We start from the raw sequence: 25,228 nt of genomic DNA on the forward strand, positions 1-25,228 counted from the left end.
AATATATTAGGTAGAATTGTTCTATCTCAGTTCTATCTCATTCTATATTATATCTCAGTTTTATAAATCTTTAGATAGTTGCTGTGAACTATATTATATGTCATGAATTTGAGTGTTTTTGTCAAGAAAATTCTTTTTAAAATGACCGAAGAGGGTTTTTCTAAAGAGAAGTCTAATACCTTACCCATTATGAACATAAAACTTTATTATTATGATTAGTTTATTTTAATTTTATAGTAAAATCAGTTCCAGACAAGTATTGTATATCTAATAAATAGCATTTAATCTGTAATGTACAGCCGGTTCCTAAAAAAACTGATACGACTCTTAGTAAGATTTGATCATGTTGAGCAGTGTATTTGATTGATCTGACATTATATTTATTATGACATACAAATAATAAAATAAACAAACAACAAACAACTGATTACATATTATGTTAATTCATAAATTGTACTAATTATTAAGGTCTAAATGTTTATATTATTTTAAATCTATCTAAACTTTTATATTAACTATCTAAATGATAGTTTTTACATCAAATAGATCACATAATTATTGTAGACGTGGATTATACAACAAAGCAAATTAATATTCAATTCAGCCCTGTAACTTATTAAAATAAATATTATAGAAGTTTTCAGGGACTTTCAGCCCTCGGTAATAATGTAGTCTTTCATTCTGAGTTTAAATTTTTCAAAAATATTTATTAGTTTTCTCAGGATTCGAAGAAAATGAATACAATTAAAATATTTAATGACATAACGAATATAATAATGACATAATGAATTTTGACATGCGCCACAATTTTGCATTAACTCAATGTAAAATTCTAAACTGTTAAATTCCAGCTTCCCTAATTATTTGACATCAAAAGACATTAGAAACTATTTGTAGAGGATTGAAATCTGTATTGAAAACAACTGTTAAAATTGGTCTACGTAATTAAACATATTCCAAAATTTTGTAAAAATGTAATACATTTCAGTTTTCAGCCCAAACTTAGGCCACACACAATGCAATAATGTTCACATTTTTGAACTGTCAATATTTTTATTTTATCATCTATTGTTTAAAAACAATACAGTTGATAAGATACTCTCAGTTGCGGAGAAAGTATTAATAATAAAGATTAATAATAAAGTCTAATAACCGTGGAACAGAATAACTATCTGACAAATTTTAAGATTTGGCAGTGACATTGACAGTATGTAAATATTAAGTATTTATCCTTCAAAATACACTGCTCAATTTTCTACAAAATACGCTTCAAGAGTCGTATCAGTTTTTTTTGGAACCAGGTGTACATCTACCAAAATATACCAAAAGCTCTATTTTCTTTTTGTTCAAAATACACTTGATTAAAAAAACTATTAAGCAGACAACAGATTGATATTAAAAAATTACATTAAAATTGCTTTCACTTACATGAAGACCTTAAGAATAAACTAAAATGGCTTAAGGTCCTTTCAACGTGCACTAAACTCCGTTTCTTATTGACTGGAAATCTAATAAATATTTTATTTGGGGTTTAAATGGTTGTACTTTTAAACAATGGTAAAACAATACTATCTCTTCAAAAACGATATCAAACACCAATGTAAACAAAGTGGTTTATACATACTTTTATACGAGACAGGAGATCTGTCATTACAGAATATAACTTGGTGACGTCACAAGTGTTCGACCGTTTGAATTGATTTAAACACATAGAAGATTTTAAATTTGTATTGCTAAGATATTATGACATTTTGTGTCTTGAAATTTTTAAAGTCTTATTGAAAGTCTTTTGAAAGTCTTAACGAAACTAAACATTGTTATGTGATAACACAAAAATGTGCAAGTTGCTTATTGTAATTTAACATCAGTTTTATTAATTATTTATTATTTTTAGCACTTTCTGGCGCATTTCCGAAAAGGACCAAATTCTGTGACGAGAGCAGTATCAATATCACAGTCACCGATATACCACGAACAGTATTTAGAATGTCGAAATCAAATATGTGAGAGGGCCGACGACTATCCGGAGAAAGAAATATTACGTATAATGCAAGATACAGAACACATAGAAGGATTTTTTGGATATATCTTAAATTCCACTACGACCAGAGCCACGATTAATATACATACCAGGTAAGTTTTAATAATGTTTTAATAAGTAGAAGAATTTTTTTCTTAAAAAAAAAAAGATAAAATAGCCTGTTGAACATAAATATTATTATAAATTACTAACTCTTCTAATTGGGAAAAAAACCACAATTTAACATGAAAAAAAATTTATTAACGTTCCACGTGCGACTTCCATTTCGGACGTCGTTGTCAAAATACAAAATATTCATAAATTAAGTTGTTGCTTAGTAAGAAATTCTTCTAATAATTTAATTTAATCTGACTCATTTATACCGATGAAGGATTTATAAGAACGATACTGGATATGAGACTCAACTCAAGTGTATAGAAAACCAACACACACCAACAGATATCTAAATTACACATCAGATCACAACATCAGCGTTAAAAATGGAGTCATTAAATCCTTATATGATAGAGCCAAAATTACTTCTTCTAACGAAAATTCATTTTTAGAAGGAAAACAATCGTTAACAACTGTTTTGTTAAAAAATTATTATCCTTTATCGTTTATAAATAAGGAATTGCAAAGATTGGATCGAATGGAACAGAACAACTTTAGAACGGGATCCTACAACATTCACAAGAAATAATACCAGGAAACTACCATAAATATAAAAGGACTATGCGAGAAACTTAACATTCAAAACAACAGACACATTGGGGTATATTTTATCTAAAACTAATCCTAACAATGAACAAGGAAGAACAAAGAATTGTATTTATAAAATACCTTGTGAATGCGAACAATTTTCTTTAGGTGAAACATCAAGACCATTAAATTAATGTTAGAATAAGTGAACATCAGCCTTATATTAAAAATAGAGAATTTGATAGATCTCAAATAAGTCAACACGCATGGGATAATGAACATAGTGTTCAGTGGAAACATTCAATTATAGTCCTGAAAGAAACAGATACTAAAAAGGGAAAAATCAAAGAAGCGGCTCTAATTATGCTAAATGAAACCAATTGTGTCACAAATTCCTCGGTAGAATGCAGTAGGATGTGGATACGAATACTAAAAGAGGAAGTCAATAGAAAGAAAATACCACGATTAGTAAGTCAATAACATATCGAGGATAGTACATAATTTATATTTTAGTATTATTTATATATCTATGTATTATTAACATTATTTATAATTTAAAATAACATACATATAAAGCCAGAATTTGGTGTTTGTTTTGAGAGTAAACTAAATGTAGGACCAAATAGTTACAATGTCGGGATAGTATCACGAGGTTTTTTTCCTGGTTTTCCTCGTAAATTACTATGAAATCACGAGAATTGTACTGTCACCGTTACATGTGGTTGTCTTTTTAAAGACAGATCACATGCTATGATTTTTTTGTGACGGATATTCTTAAGATAAAGTTAATTTCATGTAATTGAATGAACTATCTTTCAATAAAGTCGTCCCACGAATGCAACTCATAAATATTGGCAATATCATTTTAAAATCTTCTACTTTAAAATGTATAATATATGTTTGAATTGCCAATATAAATGAGTCATATTAAATTAAATCATTAGAAGAATTTTTTACTAAGCAACAACATTTTTGTTTAATTTAATAATATATTTTGTATTTTGACAACGGCGTCCGAAGTGGCAGTCGAAAAGTAAATAAAATTATTTTTTCAAGTTAAATTGTGAATATTTAATTACAAAAATACCACAAATAAATAACTTCAAAACAATATAAAATAATTTTAAAACAATTTTTCCTTTTTAGCTCTATATCGGTTGGTACTTCTTTCTGTTTTGTCAAATTTATTATCTTAAGGGCATGTTTCAAGTACCAGTTTCTTTAAAAATCGATAAGGTTCTTGTTTACTTTTTCTGTCATTCTTGGTATGTGTCTTGATTTGTTTGCTTTTTTGGATCAACTTTTTATTGTCCTTATTTTAATAATTGTTGCTGCTATTAGATTATGTTCTCTTTCTACATTCGCACTGATTTACCTTTTATCACATCTGATGTAGTTCGAACATCTTTGTTGCATCAATGTACATGTCAATATATTATGATAAAATATGTTTTGCCCATTACAAACTTTGCTTAAGTAATTTAAGGAAATTATTGTTACAGCAAAATTTTTATTTGATTTAGATTTCTAACCCGAATAACGTTTTTTATTGTTTTCGCGCATTTTGGCATTCAAGTCGTCCATAATAACTGTTATATCACATTTTTCGTATATTCCAAGACAGTACCAAGATATTTCTAAAATCACTCAAGAAAATTGATGAAATTATTAGGTATTTCTGCAGGTAAAGCTTGCAATTTTATAAGATATTGTATACTTATAGGTCAATTTTTTACAACTTTATAGCATTTAAAGTGTTTATCTCCTATGTTTTGGCTCAAGCATGTAAAATCAGTTAGCAGCACTGATGATGAACTGTTTAGTTCTAAAACGTTCCGTGATGTAGCCCGAAAGGGATTTTTAAATTAAATATACCTTATATAAAGGATTTTAATTAACTCGTAGAAAAAGGGCTTAAAATTTTATAAGGAATAATTTCATAAAGTTATTCTTTGCTCAAATACTCTTACAGTTCTTGCAAACCTGGAGTATTACTAAGTATCCAGAATTAAATAATGTATGACTTCAATAATTCTTGATCATTTCTGCCTTATAGCTAAGTATGTACACCAACACTATTTTCTTTTCAAAGGTTTGGTAGCGGAAAGGGCGAAAGGTTATGTCAAATAGGATACAACGGTACTTTTACCCCAAGAGTGCTAAGGAATGTTGGACTACAATGGAAATACGTTGTTAATGTAGAAGGATATCATCAACGGTTTACTTCAGAAATTTGCAAGTAAGTGTTTTGATTATTTTCGGATATAAATATATACACCGTTCTTAGGCGTCAACGCCCTTCGGTAGGGATCTATGGGGGAGTATCACCGAGCCGCAAGCCCTTATCCCTTGCCGTACTGCTCCCTCATAGGTCGATCAGATGCCCGCATATTCAGGTCTAAGCGCCAGATTCATATTTAGAATTTTATACTGACGCGTTAGCCTTTTTGTTTTCCGATGGCCTGGGCTGGGCTTGAACTCTCGTACCTCACGGCGAAGTGAAGTGCGGGTCAGCCGCTAGTCGCACTGAGCTATCCGACCGACGAGGATATAAATATCTAATGTAAATAAAAGGGGCGATAATGATTATTTTTTAACGAAAGTTTTTGATCGAAATTTGCAGTGCAATCGACTGTAGCTTTAAAAGTAATGTAGAATAATAATGTATGACGTCGCTTAAGATGCAAAAGCTCGCAACACACAAATAAGTTTTTCCACAGGAGAACAGAAAAACATTATCTGCATGCGAAAATCTCTAAATCTAAATCGAAAATTATTGATTCAATATCAAGGTATTAATAATACCTTGATGTTAAATCAACAATTCTCCACTTAATTCTAATGACTTCCGCATGCAGAGAATGTTTTTTACTCACTTGTACAAAAACCCATTTCTGGGTTACGAGCTTTTGCATCTTAACTGACGATGAGATCCCCTCATATATACATCTAAGGAGGATTGTTCTGGAACGAGCAATTGGACTCTAGGGAATGCAATATCTAAAGCAAAGCAAACTAACATCTAAGGGTTTTATGAATTAAAACAACGCAATAAATGAAGACATCAACAGATAGTATATAAAACACTTACGACATAATATTAATATAAAAGAGTATGCTTTCACTTTACAGGGGTAAAACACAGCAGTCAAAAGAAGACCTACAATAACTTCTGGAAATACTCATACAATATTTCAAGTAGAACTGCTAGCATATGATTATTTGTTCAAGGTTTCAGAAAACCTCATCTAAAATAGAATAATATGCCTCAGACGCAGACGGTCAAGCTTCACTAAATGCTCCTAAATGTACAGCTACGAAACGAAAACAGCTTTGGCTCTAACAGTTTCTTAAGAAATCGGCGGAATACAAGAAAGTGACTTTAATATACATAGGTATCAAGGCGAAACAGAGATGCTGGTAATGATACCTCTAATAATATTGCCGAAGAAGGAGTTAATACTACAGAAAATGGAAAAATAGTTACATTTCAATCCAAACTCAAGCAAAAAGTTTAATATTTAAAAATACTGCAAGAAGATAGCTTCACCTTTATGCATCTCAATGCAAAAATACTCCTGGAGCTGCAGAAGACTTTTTACAGTAGTTCTCACTGGACAGTCTGGATACTGCTTATTACGATAACATTTCTGCAAAATAGACAAGGTGGAGATAGCAAGATGGAAGCAGCCAAATACATCGTCTGCAAATGCAGGACAATTAGATCTTAGATAGATCGAAATTAGATACAGATATAGGGGATACTCTTAGATATATCGACATAGATATAAATGATATATATCGATCGAACGATCTTTTAGGTAGTAGTTTGGAAAGGTCTTTGAGATCAAAATACTACTTAGTTCTAGAAGTAACTAATTTTCGAGAGAAGTATTTTATATCTAAAAATTATATCTTTGGAATTAAAATTTGTTAAGCTATCCACTAAACAAAAGTAAATTTGAAAATTGCATTAATGAATTAACAAGTCACAACAGGAACTAGAAAAAAATAATGTAACAATTATATTGGGGAATTCGATGCTCAGTCAGAACAGAAACCCAAAAAGATATATTATTGTATCCACATTTTGTTTTTTACATTATTACAAAATGATTTCTAGAACAGATAATAAAAATATAGTAGTTCCATTTTACCTTTTCCCGTGTGGCACGATTCATTTTCAAATAAATTAAATCAAAACATAAAGTGAAACGTACCCCAATGTATATAGTATATAGCATACATTATACAAAATGTATATACACATCGACGTTTGTTTCACTTTATGTTTTGACTTAATTTGTTTGAAAATGAATCGTAAAGCATGGGAAAAGTTAGAGTGGCCGAACAATATCTGCAGTGAAGTAATTTTCCAAAAATGATTGTATGTGGATGTATAAATGTATATATTTCTTGTTTTAGGTATCCACATGGCAGTACAGATCCAGGAGTGACGGAGTAAGTTTATTATATGAGATTATTTTAACAGTTCTTGAAGTATAAACGTGAACCATTTTTGAGTATTTTAACGGATTTTATTAAAAATATTGTCTTCATTCAAAGCACAAACCTAATATCCATAATTCAACAAAAAGTTTATTTAAACTTTGAAGCTAGTTTTTGGTACTTTCTGCAAACCTTTCAATCAAATATTGTTGGATCAGCCTGGTAATCTTTATCTACACGAACATAAAACATACATCAAAAACAGAGACTTCCACAAATTACAGATATAGATACCAACATGCTTGTACTCATTACACAGTGCAATGGAAAAATGCATCAATAATCATGAAATAATCAGACATGAAAAAGAAAAAAAAATCGAAGAAACAGCTCTCGTCCTACTTAATGATTATTGTTCTGAAGCTATTCTCTCGTTGCATCTTTTCAATTCCACCCTAATGTGGAAATTACAATTTTTGGTGGGAATGAGCTACAATTTTACTTTAATATTAAGTTTATTTGACATTTCAATGTCCACTTCAAAGTACAAAACGCTATTAAATTAAATAAATTCAGCAGATTTTAAAAAATGAATTACCATTTTTAATTTCGTTGCAACACGAAACTACAGCCGCATTATATTCTAGTTCAATCAGAGAGTGCAGCAAGCACCTCTACCGGTTTCGAAACTTATTAGTCTCTCATCAGGAGGCACATATGCTGCTCTCTCTGATCCAACCAAAACAAACCCCGGAGTGCAGTCACGGATTGCAACGAACGAAACGGCATAGATGCCCTAGCGGCAACTGCTAGCAAAAGACTAAGTTTTCAATCTAATAGCACAAAATAATATTAAGAATATCACTCTACATCCCACCAGATTGAAAACAATCTGTCCTGGTTGGGTCAGAGAGAGCAGCATATGTGCCTCCTGATGAGAGACTAATAAGTTTCGAAACCGGCAGAGGTGCTTGCTGCACTCTCTGATTAAACTAGAATATAATGCGGCTGTAGTTTCAAATTAAAATTAAAATGGTTATTCATTTTTGATTTACATGTTTACTCCGATTGGAGTACGAAGAGAACCATTTTCGTTGGAACCTTACCGCGCTGAACAGATGGGACGTGAATTATAAATTGTAAAATTCCCTCATCTTCTTTAGTCTCAGTATCCGTTATGGCTTGCAAATTTTAGAAGCCTCGTAGGTGTAATCAGAGAAGGTTCCCTATTGTTTTCAATCTGGTGGGATGTAGAGTAATATTTTTAATATTATTTTATATGCTATTAGATTGAAAACTTAGTCTTCAGTAAATTTTGTTTTCGTTACTTGGTAAAAACTCTTCTAATAATTTAATTATTACATGTATGTCTTTTTACAGACAAATCACATGAATCATTTTTCTCGTGGATGTTATTATGTTAAAGTTCATTTCATGTAATCGAATGAAGTCTATCTTCCAATAAAGTCGTCCCAGGAACTCAACTCTTTAATATTGGCCATATCATTTTAAAGTCATTTACTTTAAAGTATATAATATTATTTTTGTCTGTATATTAATAAATATATTGTCAATATGAATGAGTCACATAGAATTAAATTACTAGAAGATTTTTTCACCAAAAAAAAACAAAAACAAAATTTGAATAATTTACTGTTTTGTATTTTGATAACGATTTCCGCAAAATCGAAACGTCAAATAAACTTAAATTTAAAGTAAAATTATGGCTTATTCCCATAAAAAATTGTAAATTCCTAAATGAAGAAAAATGTGTAGCAAACCTATTAGCAAAAATAGCAGGCTTTGGTTGCCAATACTAAAAGAAAAAGTCAACAGCAAGACTGTTCCAATAGCGGATTATATCGTATACGTATGCAACACACAATACTCAAACATATAATACACACACACGCAATAAACAAAGGCATAATAAAAAATGAATAACCATTTTCAATTTCGTATGGCTTGCAAATTGTAGAAGCCTCGGAGGTGTAACCAGAGAAGGTTCCCATTGTTTTCATTCTGGTGGGATGTAGAATAGCATTATGTTGTTTTATATGCCATTAGAGTGAAAACTTAGTCTTTTTAAACGCATAATACTTATAAAAACCAATAATGCAAAAACACAGGAAATAATCAGAATTTAATTTCCTGCGGGACACTTCGCCTTCAGACTTTGTCAACTGACAGCATGTCTATTGCCTATAAGATCGAGGCCAATTATAACAGCCATAAAATCTAAGGGCGATAATTATTATGTTTTAAAAATAAATATTCATTATATTCCCTATCATTTCGTTGCTAATAAAAGTTTTTTTATTACTTATTACCTAGTACTGTCACCTATCTAATTTTAGCATGTATTTTAGTTTGTTCTAATATACAGTGAGCACGTAAAGGTTGGAATAAATTCATTTTTTCGTGAATGGACGAATTTGGAGATAAATTCCGAAACAGATCGATTTTAATTTTTAAATTGTGATTTTTTGGCATATATATCATACTAGTGACGTCATCCATCTAGCCGTGGCGGATAAATAATCGATGATTTTTTTAAATTAGAATAGTGGTCGTGTGATTGCTCACTCGAAAGTTTATTCAATTCTCTATTCAGTAATATAAACAATAACGTAATTATTTATACAGGGTGTCCAAATTTTTTTTTATTTAAATTAATTGAGACAAAAACCAGAACGTATGTAATTTATTTAATTCAAAATAAATTTTACTACCTCAGAAAACAGAAAAAATGTTTATTTGACAAAATTAACATTGCTTTTTGCTTAAATTAACTCATCAAACTGCCAAAAGACAGGTGAGTGGCAGCTTTAACATTAAATTTATGCGAAAAACAATATTTATTTGTCAAATAAACATTTTTTTTCCTGCATTCTTACAGCAGAAAAATGTATTGTGAAGTAAATAAACTACATGCATTCCTCTTTTTGTCTCAATTAATTTAATGTTTTAATTTTAATTAAGTTCTTCTTCTTCTTCTTTTTATGTAGACATGACTGTGTTTTTCAATGTGCCTCCAGTAAGTTGTCATTCCATCTTTTTCGTGACATTCCCACTGATCGTCTTCCTATTGGGAAACCGTCTCTCGCCGTCCTTATTGCTCTATTTGTTGTCATTCGGCTTATGTGGTCGTTCCATTCTACTCTTGTGTTTTTCACCCAGTTATTAATGTTGTCCACCTTATATCTGCACTTCTAGCTCTATCCCACAGTGTCTTACCATTGATTTTTCGCAGTGTTTAATTAAGTTAATGTTTATATTATTGAATAGAAAATTGAATAACGTTTCAAATGAGCTATCACACGACCCCGATTTTTATTTAACAAAATAATCGTATACTTACGTCATCACGGTAAGATGGATGACGTCACTAGTATAATAAATACGCCAAAAAATAATAATTCAAAAATAAAAATCGGCCTGTTTTGTTGGGATTTATTCCCAAAGTTGCCCATTCACGAAAAAATGAATTTATTCCAACCTTTCAGTGCTCACTGTATAATGTAGTTGTTAAAGTACCTGTGCAGCTCCAAATAATAATTATTAGGGAGCGGATTTTATGCTAAATGCATATTGCATGCATATTTCGCATATTTGAGAACTTTACTAAATTTTGCATATTTTCCAAATATATTCCAAAAAAAAAAAATTAAATTTTTTTAATTCGACACAAAATATTTCCCCGCACAAACTGTCGTATTTATTAATAATTCGAGAACTACCTGAAGAGAGACGGCTCATTCACTGCCTTTTCATTTTTTCTTAGAAAATACCCGATCTTTACACAAAGTACTTATAGTGCTTATAGTACGTCGTTATAAAATGATAGTAGGATATTAAAATGACGAAGGATGGTTTACCGGGAAATCCGAATTTTATTTACTTTTATTATATTTAGTACAATTTGTATCCCAATTTAGTAGATACCTATAATTCTGGTGATTCTTTTAAATCCCCTATTGTTAAGAGAATGTATACCTTTAACCATAGTTTTATGATTTTCTAACGGAAATTGAAATATTCATGTTTTAGATCACATCCCGTCTTTAAACGGCTTTAAAATTTGGAGGGCATATGAGAAATTTTTAATGGAAATTTTGAAATTGATTTTAGTGCAGAATTTTCGGCTTTAACAAGTTATTTTAAATACGCCCCAATTACTTCTGTTGATGTTGAAAGAAGTTTTTCAAGTTATAAAAATATTTTATCTGATCAAAGAAAATGATTCCTCGTAAAAAATTTGGAAAAACATATTCTCTTTATACTGTGACAATGTGACATTGTAATGAATTATAATCGAAGATATACATATATAGTGATATTGTTGTTTTATTTTAAATAGATAACTATTGGTATCACTTTTTGAAAAAAATATGAATAAATTGCATAAATAAAAAATAATGATTTTATTTGAAAGATAATAAATAAGATTGCTGCCCCCTCTATAAAAGAACCCCCTAGAATAGAATAGAACAGAAAATTTGTGGTTTCTCGAAATACGCATTTCTTGAATTGTTGTGCATATCTTGCGCATATTTTATCAAAATTGATCGCATAAAAATCCGCTTCCTAATAATTATCATGAAATTTAAAGAGTAACTTTGTATTTGCTGATATTTTTGTACCTCCCCACTTTTTTAAAGAAACATTTTAAATGATTTATATTAATTACATTATTTTGTTTTTAGTCAACACTGCACGACATTCGGCTACAACTGCAAACAGACTTTCACAGAAGTCTATCTGCTCACCTACGAAGATTACCTCATCGATTTCGATAAATTCATGATACCTACTAAATGCACCTGCGATTGTGATTCCTAAATATTCCTATAGGCTATTGATTCTGTACTTTATTAGAAAGAAACTACACGGTTATAGGTGTTTTATTGTTTCATGTAGTAAATGGACCCCCAACTCAGAAAAAATCGCGAAATTTAAAGGAGTGCATTCTGAGAACGGAGTTGTAACAAAAATAATATTGAACAACCCTGCCGGAGGAAATGTCAACGGACAACGCCCCACGTTGGGCGCCAAATTATAAGGAAAAGGGGGTAGTAGGTACATGAGTATAAGGGTTTATTTCGGGTGTCTCGTACTTCTAACTTCAACTGCACTGTAACTGCAAGACTGCAACTCTAGGTTGAAACAAATAAAAGTAGCACATTACTGTGTGTTGTATATTAATTGCCAAAAGAACAAATACAAGTCAACTAAATCATAACTTTATCGTTGAAGGCTGGATGAGGAATAGCGGGAAATGTCTCTCTGTGACAGCCGTTGACAGGTTCCTACGTCAGTGGGCGACAGGGTTGCCAAATATAATTTTTGTTACAGAGGGAATTAGTTACTATGCACTGGGGAGCATTAGGGTGATTTATATAGTATACACTTTTAGTATAAAAATAAATGATTTAAAAAAATTATATTATAAAAACAAAGCAAAAGGATGCAACAAAATCAACGCGATTTTTTTGCCCCATAACTATTTTTCAAGGTGGTATAGGTGCTAGCATTGCTTCACAAAAAAATATGTCTATCCTTTTTCTTAAGTCTGACGGTTTATTAGAAGCCCTAGAGTTTATAGTACAGCCAAACCCGCTTATTAGAATACCTCTTAAAGGAATATCCCGGTTAAAGGAATAGAAATTTGAGGTCCCGAAACGTTTCTACTACCGACTAATCATCGGTTATTAGAATATCCCGGTTATAGGAATACTTCTGATTGGCACGAAGGCTATTCCAATAAGCGGGTTCGACTGTATAAGAGATCTGATTTTCAAAGTTCGCCGTTCCCAGCATTTTTGGGTAACTTTTCCTATTTTTTCTCAAACATTTCTCTAAAAATTTTGGAATTTTGACACGCTGAATAGGCAGGAAGTGCGGTGCAAATTATAGGCCTCCCCATGTCTCCTTTTATTCAGCATTCGTTTGGTTTGCAAGTCATAGAAATCACGAAGGCGTAACTAGAAACTTGGTCTCATTAGAGATTTTATTTCTCCGGAAATAAAACTTCGAATTGTTTTAAACAGATGTCGCTGTATGTTTTAAACAGATATATCGAATTATTATGTCGTGATTCGGTACTGATACGATACGTGGTTGGTTTCGGTTCGTTCAGAGATAGCCATATATACAGTCTCTGAAGATCTCTAATGATTTACAACCAATAAGGGTATTTATGGCGCTATAAGACGTATTATACTGAAATATAATACGTCTCTTGCAGAATGTAGTTCTTCAAAATCTTCTGCTTTTAACGATTTTCATTAGTGTTTACGTCTATTTTTTAAATTCCTGCTTCTAACTTCGTTCTTTGCACATTTAGGTAAATAGCTACATTGGTAAATAAGAAAGAACGCTTATTTTCTATAATTGAAAATGGTCTATTTTAAAAGATTCTGGAACTAACTATAACTTCTTATTCTTATACATTGCCGTAACACAAAAATATCCATAAAGTCAGTAAAAATAGTTACAAGCAGTGGCGACGCGTGACTTTTTCTAAAGTGTTACCAAAACCAGATGCAAAAAATCTTATTTAAAAAAATGAAGATATGGCTAAAGCTTCAATAATATCATTTTGTTCATCACTTGAAACTCTCGAAAAAACAGTTGATGTTTCTAGATGTTGGCAAAATGTTTGACCTTTTTTGGTAACGTGTAACAAAGTATAATAAAGTGCAACTGAGTCACATAAACTCGCCAATATTTTCGTGTGTCTACGAGTAGTTGGCTATTTACTGAATTAGGTACTATTAACACATAATATATAATTCTATTGGTAAAAATATAAATGGAATTATTTCACAGTAGTCATAAAATACATAAAATATTTATTTGCAAGATTTTTAAATGTTACCAATGGTAAGAGTGGTTACATGGACGCTTCGCCAGTGGTTGCAAGCATCACATTTTGATGAACCATAATATCTTGGATACCTTTAGCCCTAGAAACATTTACACTAAATATAGCATTTTAAAGTACAGAAAATAAGATTTCTCACTTATTTAACAATGTATGGTACCTAAATGAACAAGGAACGAAATTAAAACAAGAAATTTAAAAAATAGCCGTAAAGGTTACCAAAAATCGTCCTTTTTCTTTTTCATGTGCCATCATCATGGTAATTAGCACTTTCGATACTGCTGCTTTAAAGAGATCAGCATAAGTGCAGTTAAACAAAGCTCTCAAATTGTTTAACCAGGAGATGCCTCTTCTTCCAATCGTTGAAAGTAGACAACGTTGGAGAACCATATCGTTCTAGAATCATTTACGATATACCATTTTAAAAGTAATTAATTTTTCGTTCTATTAAACGACCATCATTACATATAGGTACCTAACTAAAGCTGCGTAAAAAATATATAACAAATGTTTTACGAAAAAATAGGGAAAACGGCCTTAAATGGAGTGAGTGGGAGATTAGAAAAATTGTATCTCGAACACTTTGAATCCTGAAGAGTTTTACCAACCGTCGTTTTGAACAAAAAGAAGTTTTTTTTTGTGAAGCGATCTTGGTATCTCTGTAACACTCCGAGGTTTTTTCATATTTGGACATTTCATATTTGACCATGAAACAATAGAACTCCTTTAATGTTCTGGTTCGTTTTAGTCCTCTTGTTACTAACATAATCAATAGCCTACAAAGTAGATTAACCGAACAAATTAGATGTAAAGATATAAACGATTGTTTTATCGGTCTTTATTTTTTTTTGTGCGGTAGATTTACTTAGTTGATGTAAAATGTTGTCGACTTCAAGGACATTTAAGTCATTATCCGTTATTAACATTCCGCAAAAAGACTCGATTAGACTTCTTCAAGATCAAATGAAAAACTTTTTAAAATTAGTCAATATTTATTCAAAACTATTAGTAATGATATATTATTATTTTTGATAACTAATTGCTGATTTTTATAGAGACAATAACAAAGTAGCTCAAAAGAATAGGTTCTTGAATGATAGGATCTTAATGTGATAATTCATTTTTGGGTGTTAAAGGTGCATTATGCACCTTGTTATATACAGGGTGTATGAAAAGAAGCGGGAAAATACGTTTTCAATATTTTTCAAAAATCTATTGAATTACACCAAACACTACCCTCCAGCCTCACCCCCTACAACGGGTAAGGGTAACTTTAAAATGTTAAATAGGAAACCCCATTTTTTTCTTGCAGATTTGGATTTCTCATAAAAAAATACACAAAAAAATAAGTAAATTTTGTCTCGAACTTCTTTCTCGTTATTGATAGATTGCGCTATAATTGGAAAAAACCACTCACCGTCATACCACAGGTAAATTATAGAAACGATCTAATATCTCGAGATAATAGACCTTTTTCATAATTTTCCTATGGTATACCTAAGCATAAAATAGCACCATCTATAAATATTTCGAAAAAATGGGTCTTCTTGTTTAAATTATAAAGTTGTACCCCACCCAAATACACTTGTTTTTGAGTTTTTCGATCTAATGTTCGTTTCGCGAAATATTCGACGTTCTCTCTTCTTTTCACAGACCCTATATATTTTGAATATAATTGTATATTATTATAGTTTAATGTTATATTTATGAATTTACTGTATCTGAAATATATGGTATTTTTACTACAAAAGCAAGATTACGTAGGTCAAAATTTCTGACGTAAAAGCACTGTCAAAACATTAGGATGTGACTTTTGATCATGGCCACGTTAATGTCATTACTTGTCAGATACAGTCGAACCCGCTTATTAGAATACCTGTTAAAGGAATATCCCGCTTTAAGGAATAGAAACTCGAGGTCCCGGAACGTTTTTTCTGGCCACCAATGATCGGTTATTAGAATATCTCGGTTATAGGAATACTTTTGTTTGGCACGAAGGCTATTCCAATAAGCGGGTTCGACTGTATTTCCTTTGTTTTTGTTTACTATACGCTGTGAGCTCGCACGTAGAGGGGATATTTACAAATTCGCGAGCGCCAGTAGTGACAAGTCTGCAAACGTTTACCGGAAATTTGACATAAATGTCAAAGTGATTAATTTAAAATTAAATTTAAAAACATTAATGATAAAAAATATTAGTTGGTCAAAGCTGTGGTATATATTTTTACATTAAATATACTTACGTTTTAAATACTGAATTTAAGTTTTTTTAATGTTCCGTAATATGTAATTATAAATTAATGTATTAATCTTAGCGCCATCTACACGATAATTGTGAAAGTATCCGAAGTAAGAAATTCATATTTTATCAATAGAACGTCAAAATGATTAGCAAAATCTTAAAAAAAATCGATTACAATTTAATTACTTTTTTGCGTTGTAAATATTAAGCGATAACAATTAAATAATAAATTTAAAAATTACCGGTGAAAGTTGAATTAGTAATCCGCCAGTAGCGACACCAGCGAAGCTCAGAGCGTATAAAAATAATATCTATAATTCTTTATTCTAATTAATGATGTCAATCGGATTTCATCAATTGCCGAAATATATTAATCATATGCCAAAATATTTGTTAATGTTAACGAAAATAATGATATTCCTTAACATCAACTCTAGAATTAAAATTTGTGTAACACAGCTAAAATACGACAACCAACACGGAACTGCCTGATCTTGTATATAATAAGCGTCCACATGGTATTTTAATAAAAAAAAACGTAATCGCGATCACATTGAGAATTTTAGAATTATATTAATTAAATAACCAAAATTATTTATTATTAATATGACAGAAGCTCGAAACAAATGACTATGAATGAAAAGCCCTATAATATAAATTTTCTAAAACAATTATTTAAGTTCAATATTCCAAAAAATAATAATTTTAGTTAAATATTTTAGACATTCGTACACCACTCATAAGTTCATTCAAAGGCAAATGACAGTTCAGTGTTGCTGGTTGCGATCAATTATGCTGTGAGCTGTGAAATAATCTATTTTAATGATTATACCTGCACTATGATAATATTGTTGCTAATTAATATATTTCGGCAAGTAATGAAAACCAACTGACATCATTTATTAGAATAAATAATTATAGATATTATTTTTATAGTAAACAAAAACAAAGAAAAATATCTCTGACAAGTAGGTAATGACATAAACGTGGCCATGATGAAAAGTCACATTCTAATGTTTTGACAGTGCTCATACGTCAAAAATTTTGACCTACGTAATCTTGCCTTTGTAGTAAAAATACTATACACACTGTGACATTGCAAATACAAAGCTCATTAGATATAAGCATTTTTTATACATTTTTATACACGATGTTATATACAGGACTGTCTCTCATAGCAATACATTTAATAGAGCCAAACCCTCTCAAAAAATTTTAATGTAAGATCTCCTAAGAGATCTTTTTTCCGCAAAATATTTCAAGATCTCCTAAAATCAAGATCTCTTTTATTCTCCTTACCTTAAGATATAAAGTAATATTTTTGAGGCGCTCAGAGCAATAGTGGCCTAACCCCAAAAACGAAGTTTTGAGATAAATGCAATCTTTGCATTCCTATTTCCATTATGCTTATGGGATGGCGCTACAAATTAGGTAGCGCCATTTAGCCAAATATAGAAGTAGGTTGTGTAGACCCTTGTTAATCCGAAGATTTAATATTGATATATTAATCTAAAAATGCTCAATTTGTGGCTTAGGCCACTGTTGGTCTGAGCGCCTTATTTATAGGCTGATATAATGTACAGCGATAGTAACAATGTTATTCGGCTCTCAATAGGTTTATACCTCATGAAAAAAAGATACGTGCGTGTCAAATTGTACATATAGTGTAATTTGTATTCTATGATATTAATTTTATTTTAATAAAGTTTTATCTTAAATTACTTTTTGTATAAATCATGAATTGTTTGAAAATGTGAGTCCATTTAAAAGGGGTAAAACTTTTATTCGAGACCTTTTTTCGAATTATGGATAGATGCCGCTATAATCGGAAAAAGCGGTTTTTGAAAATGGCAAATTGAATTAAAAAATGTAAAGTGCCCACTAAAATGGAAAACCTAACTTTTTTGGTTTTAGGACCTAATCTTCACAACCCAATAGGTCTCCATAACGATAGATAGATAGATAGACATTAAATTAATTGTTTTTAAAAACTACAATTCTACAACAATGAGTTAAGTTAGTACAGGCACGTACAGGTTATAACATCTAGTCTAGTACATAAGTAATAATAAATTTAACAAAAATTAAGCCCCATCACTAACTGAAATGGAGAACTGAAATACGAAGATCTATTTCGAATAGAAAGTGACGGTACTACGACAGACGAAAACGACAAGAAGAGAAAAGGAGACTAAGAGGAAGAATTGCAACGGGCTTTCAACAAAAGTCGAAAACTAGGCAGACCTCCTACCTATAGAAGGGAGAAAATAGAGGGAAATATACAAAAAAATATGGAAATGATGGCAGGAGGAAGTTTAAAGATCGAAGAGCAATCAAGAGAACTTAGCGAGATTAGCAGAGAACAGAAAGAATATAGAGAAGAAATAAAAACATTAAGACAAAAGAATATAACATTAAGACAAGAAAACCAAAACTAAAACAGGTAGTTGTTCAGATAGAAGAACGGCTGGAAAGTTTGTAAAATGAAAAAAGGCGAAAAAATATACTTATACAGGATTTGGGCATTGATACAAATGCCCAGATATTCTAAAACATGCCATGAAAAATTTTATGCAGACGAAATTAGCAGTCGAAGTTCAAATAGAGAATGCTCTGAAATTAGGAGAAAAAGTTTATCTGGTTGAGCTTGAAAAGAAAGAAGATAAGAGAAAAATCATGCGAAACAAAAGCAAATTGAGAAATCGAGAGGTAGGTCTAGTTTATGTCAACGATGGCCTATCAAAGAACGACAGAATTGTAAATAAACATGCCAGACCAAAAGCGCAAGAACTAAGAAGAGAAGGGAGAAAGGTGAAAGTGGGGTATAAGAAAATATATGTCGATCATGAAATATGGCGCTGGGATGACATGAACCAAACGTTGGTGGTAGAGACCACAACAAAAAACTAAGCACAAGCAGTGAAAGGGAAGAAATGACGACGAACAATGCAAAGAACAGCATTACGAACTATGGAAATAAAACAAATCAAGACACAAGACAGAAATAAGAAATAAAAGACGAAAAGGGACAAGATACAGTTAGCAAGAGAGTTAATTTTGAATGATTGTTATTCAGGTACAGATCAGTTGGCGCCAATTGCAGCACGCTTTGAAGTCTTGAGTCCTATTTCACGTCTAGGCGATTCCTGTTCCTCTCTACCACGTTTAGTTGTTCCTCTTGTAGTAATTCTAGGTATTTTGTTTATGTATCTAATCGTTAAGTTTTTCTCCCCATTATCTATACGACTTTGCAGCTCTGTTCGTAATTCAGCCAGATATTTTGACTGGCAGGGTGTCAAATCTTGCCTTGGTTTCATATCTTGGCGAGGATAGCGACGCCGGCGATGCGAAGCTATTTGTAAGTTAGGAGCTACCTGCTTAATATTTGTTGTGCATTAACTTCATCGGATTCTGTATTGTTTTCTGGAACACCCATTAGCAAAACATTTTTTTCCCTTTGTTTTCTATCAGCCAGCTCTATAAGGATATTTTCCGGAGGAGTAGATTCTATTTTCTGGATTTTAATTTTTAGTTGTTCGTTTTCTCTTCTTAGAACTGCTGTTTCCGAGATGCAAGCGTCAATTTTTGTGGACTGAGAATTTACTAAACTATGTAAGTCAGACATTCGAGTGTTACATGTAGCAATAGCGTTACTCAAATTAGCAAACTGAGCCATAATTGCGTTGAAGTGCATTGTGCTAGCATCTGCTTCTGTGGTACAATTTTGACACTTCTATATTAACAAGCAGGTGAAAAATTTAAGGGTTGGGGTTGAGCACAAACACCGTGCCATGTTGTTTTGCACCCAGAACATTCCAGTTTGCTACAATCTGTCGGTGTTATAATTTTACGGCATGCCTAACAATTTAAATTCATTATATATTAACCGTACTATTATAGGTACCACTAATTGCTTAACTTTTTTTGTCTAAGGCAATATTCAAGTTTCGATCAAGTAGGTCGTTGAAATGTAAATCGTATTTCTTGTTTAAAAATTAAGTTTTTCTACTTACAGTTGTATTTATAATAAAAACTGTTGAACTTTTAACTTATATTGTTTAAATTCACAAGCGACTATTAAACGATGTTAACTGTACGGCTGCTAGAACTAAACTGATAGGTCTCCATAACGCTCGAGTAACTGCAAATTTAGCATCCTTTCCTCCCCTACTATTGGAGATATTCAGATAGGATCACAGTGAATGGGGTAGATCATGTTATTATTTTCATGATCCAGATATCAATCGTATTAAACTTTGTGTATTAGTATAGGTGCATATTCGGAGTTGGACCACTACCGGTAGAAAGTAAAACAAGAGAAAATCTCACATATCAAAAACCACAACCACCAATCACCAATGATAAAAGTAACTCAAGATAATAACTAGAATCAGGAACAGAAAGAAAATATAAAAAGAAGACTAGAAAACCGACAACAAAATTCTAGATAAAATCTACATAATAGCTCAAAAATGAAGAATGTTCACATATTCTATATAATAATTATTGGCTTTTTGAAGTTATACTTCTTTAGGCGCGATTGAGAGTAAAATTTCATAATACTGCGCGCATGTGCACACAGACAGTATGGCGTTTAGTTGCTAAATCTTTCAAGTTATGTATAAATATATCAGTACAGAAAAGGTGTGAAAAGAATATATTAGTGTTTTTAGTAAATATATTTATTATAATTTTTGTGTCTTTAGATTTGTCTTCCTCAGGAGTAAGATAAGTATTAGTAAAACATTTTATTGTAAATTTATTATACTTCACCTTGTCTGTTTGTTACCGTGAATTGTCATTAGGTACGTCCGAACCGGTACAGACACAGTCCTCGTAGCGTATTTGGTATATCATTCGGCTAGAGATCGAGAGGTCTTGAGTTCGAATCCGGAGCAATCCTATACTTTTTTATATTTTTTTGAAAGCGGTAAGAACAAAATTAGTTTGGTATTAAAAAAAATTAAAACAAACATTAATTAAAGTATATTTATTTTTAAGAAATCATATAATAGAAGTATAACTTCTTGCGTGCGTACAAAGTACACACACATTCTTTTTTTTTTCTTTCGATACTTTTTATCAATAAAGAATTTCGTAAATATTTGTTTTAATTCAAGGATAGCTAAGGCAGTAGAATGTCCAACATCCTCGCAGAAATCCGGGGATCGTATCCCAGTGCCCACGATAACACTCAGACATTTTTAAAAAATATCTAATGGCCTCAGGGCGACTCAACCTGAATAATAGGAGTACCTTGAGTAAACCCAGGGATAAAGGCGGTTGAATCGTAGCACTGGCCCTGTTACCTTCCTTGTATATCATAGCTGACTACCCTGCTGTAATCGCAAATCCGCGTTATCGTTATAAAAGAGAGACTATATTATTATTGTTTTACTATCCGACAAGTGAGTCGCTAGGACTTCACATTGCTGTGAATAATATCTACTAACGTAATTTTCAGATCCCCACTAAATTTTTGATACGGCAAACACGTATTTGTGACACCCGCGATTAAGATCACCCGCCAGCTCTCGCTTGTCGGATTGTAATTCTTGTATTAAAGCCGAAGTAGTTCTGTATGTCTCCAACACCATTTGCTATATGTTATTTTTCATTGTTTAGCGTGCGTATTATTTATTTCAAACTTGTATTTTTTGTTATAACTTATTATAACTCTTAAATGAGTAATCCTGTACACATATGTCTCCTTCTATTAGTTCCCCTTTCATGGATAATCTCTATGAAGTTCTTTAATGTTTCCATGCCTCTCTTGATTTTGAGCTTCCCATTAAGTCATCTACGTTATCTTTAATCTTTGCCAAAATTGTTTTTCTGTATTCTCTTTTCTCTATGCCTTCTATTGATATGCCTTCAGGCAAACTAAACTTTTATGAATAGATAGCAGATAGGACGGATTCAGCTGGTCTAATATTCGTGAAATTATCAAAGACGGCAAAAATAGGCGAACAATATAAATCCTATAGTTCATAGTAAAGGTAGTAATAGTACCTACAATTTTAAAGAACATTAGATATGAAAGGAGTTTCAATCTTCGATAGGAGTGGCACAAGAAGAATAAGATATAAAAGAATCAAAAGTTAATATCTAAATCTAAGATTAGTAGCAAATGATCGAATATAATATTAAATAGGCGTTAAGTCACGAAAAGTTATATTAATTAACTAGACACAATAATTAAGTACAACAAAGTGAAAACTGAGTTAGCCAGCCTGGGAGATATGGATTCAATAGTTTTATGTAACTAGCCCTTACTATTTATCACGATTGATATAAACCTCACAACTAGGCTTTTCCATAGCAAAACGGACTATGGCGTAGTCGCTATAATTTTGAGCTTTACTGCCTTTATAGTGAACCTAGTAGGTACCTACTCGTATTGGTAAGTCTATCAAAATAAACAGGCTCCAATGGCTAGGCCACTTAGAGATAATGAACGAGATGGAGCCGTCAAAACACTCTTATAAACAAAGACCAGGTGAAGTGAGGAAAATAGGCAGGTACGGAGAGCGATTATTTTTTTCAAATTTTCGCATAAATGATTTATTTTATATAAAAAATTTACACACTATATATATTGTTCCAAAGTTTAAAAGAAACAATTTGTTTTCGTTAAATTTTTATGAATGAATTTATAGCAGAATAAACGAAGTGTAATAAAGTAATAGCATTCTTAATGATTTTTATTTTTAGAATATATACTAACGTAATCATGGTTGCCTATATGTTAGGTTCAATAAAATTCTTACAACAATATTACATACAGTAATTTACAGTTTTATTTCTCTATGATTTACAGCAATATAATTATTACAATCTAGCCTGATTTATCACCAGCTTCAATAAAAAAAAGTTCCATTACATTAAAGTAATAGTAAGTAATTTAATATTAATTTGTTTATTTTTTAAAGTTCGATCACAAACAACGACACAATCATTTAAATTGTCTACATAAAATGTAATGTTCATGAGTGAAATTTGCTTTTCTATTATTCTAACTTTGGCTATTATATAGGTATATTATACAAACTAGGTACCTACAACAAATTATTTGTTTAGAATAAATGATGCCATAATATAGGTTGGTTTAGAGGTGATGCTCTAACTTTTAAATCTCTCTCAAATCAAGACTTTTGTTTTATTTCTTTATTTCTTAAATTAGATGTGACTCGAAATTTCCGCTAGCGTATATACAGGGTGTAACAGAAAGGCAATTTATAAATTAAATCAGATATTTTGAGACCAAAAATAGTTCGATTGAACCTAACTTACCTTAATACAAATGTGCACATCAAAAATGTTACAGCGCAGCGCTTTGAAGTTACAAAATGAAAATCGATTTTTTTCCAATATATCGAAAACTATTAGACATCTTTTATTGAAAATGGTCATCTGGCTTGCTTAGGCGGTAACATCTTCAAAAAATAAAAGTGAAATTTGTGCACCCTAAAAAAAATTAGTTGGGTTTTGTTTACCCAATTAGGATTTAGTGCACCCAAACTTTTGTCTACGTTCCAATTAAAGTATTTTGTGGTACCATTAGTTAAACACAGTGTTTTTAAAATTTTTTGCCTCTTAGTACTTTAAGTCAATTTTTATTGAGTTATTTTGAATATTATTTGTAAAATCCACCACTTAAATAGTTAAGTAAGATTATATCGGCTAGAAAATCAAGGTTTGAAAGAATACAAAATGACCAAATCAGAAATATAATGGGAGTCAAGTCAACCATCGTAGACGAAATTCAAAGAAGACAACTGATCTGGTATGGTCATTTAAAAAGAATGGACGAGGACAGGCTCCCAAAATACATTCTAAAATGGACGCCAAGGGAAAGAAGGAACAGAGGAAGGCCAAAACAATCCTAGCTAGGCGGCATTCAAAAGGCAATGTCGGAAAGGAATCTTCACCCTGGTGAATGGGACGACCGACGAAGCTGAAAATTCAAATGGAAAGGAAATGTTCAAAATATTTCGATAAAGACATCGAAGAGGAAAAAAAGTTTTAAAAACATTTTATTTAACTAGTGGTCCCACAATAATAATTTAATTGTAAAGTACACAAAAATTGGGGGGGGGGGGTTTAAGGGAACAAACCCCCAGAAAGTTTTTATGAAGTGAGTAAATTTCACTATAATTTTTTTAAAGATGTTCCTGCTATAATAATGCCACATATCCATTTTCATAATTTTCGATAGATTGGGAAAAATCGATTTTCATTTTATAATTTCAAAGGGTACATCAAACATAAAAGTACATACACATACAGCTACAATAGAAGACCAATACCCGATATACGAAGAAGTACTACAGGCAATTCAAAAACTTAAAAATAATAAGGCACCAGGTGGCGATGGTATACCCTCAGAGTGCTTAAAACATGGAAGAGAAGCGTTGTATATGTACAGTTCTATATACAAGCTACTTCAAGACATTTGGCGAGAAGAAACAATGCCAAATTAATGGAAAGAAGGGGTTATTGTACCAATCCACAAAAAGGAAACAAAAAGCAATGCACTAACTACCGGGGAATAACACTCATAAACACCACATACAAAATTCTTGTAAACATCCTGCTAGAAAGAACCAAAACATACACAGAAGAAATCGTTGGGGATTATCAATGCGAATTTAGTTCAATGGGCCGATCTACCATTGATCAGATATTTACAATAAAACAGATAAAAATTCTAGGAGTTTAATCGTGCGAGCTTCATCAGGTGGTCATAGATTTTAAGCAAGCATTTGATACAGTATGCAGGGATAGACTGTGGACAGCGATGCAGGAACTTGGCTTTCCAAAAATACTAGTCAGGTTGATACGTATGGAACGGTTACGATGTAAGGTGAGAGTTGGATAACAATACTCAGCGACATTCGAAATAAACTATGGACTAAAACAGGGAGAT

The 25,228-nt window shown here is 31.5% G+C and overlaps 2 protein-coding genes across 3 annotated transcripts in view; one reads left to right on the forward strand and one right to left on the reverse strand.

Moving 5' to 3' along the window:
• Window positions 1–18,020, forward strand: part of LOC126890423 (uncharacterized) — a 50,656-nt gene extending 32,636 nt beyond the window's left edge. For both annotated transcript variants that reach the window (XM_050659338.1, XM_050659339.1), the window contains exons 2-5: window positions 1,895–2,133; window positions 4,815–4,961; window positions 7,148–7,183; window positions 11,878–18,020. In XM_050659338.1, the coding sequence (XP_050515295.1) occupies window positions 1,895–2,133; window positions 4,815–4,961; window positions 7,148–7,183; window positions 11,878–12,013 (558 nt within the window). In that variant the 3' untranslated portion in view covers window positions 12,014–18,020. The remainder of the gene's footprint in view (window positions 1–1,894; window positions 2,134–4,814; window positions 4,962–7,147; window positions 7,184–11,877) is intronic.
• LOC114328659 (uncharacterized) overlaps window positions 1–25,228 on the reverse strand; it is a 262,330-nt gene that overhangs the window by 119,640 nt on the left and 117,462 nt on the right. The gene's annotated exons all lie outside the window — the stretch shown is intronic.

The sequence above is a fragment of the Diabrotica virgifera genome, chromosome 8 (genome assembly GCF_917563875.1).
Source record: "Diabrotica virgifera virgifera chromosome 8, PGI_DIABVI_V3a".
Lineage (NCBI taxonomy): Eukaryota > Metazoa > Arthropoda > Insecta > Coleoptera > Chrysomelidae > Diabrotica > Diabrotica virgifera.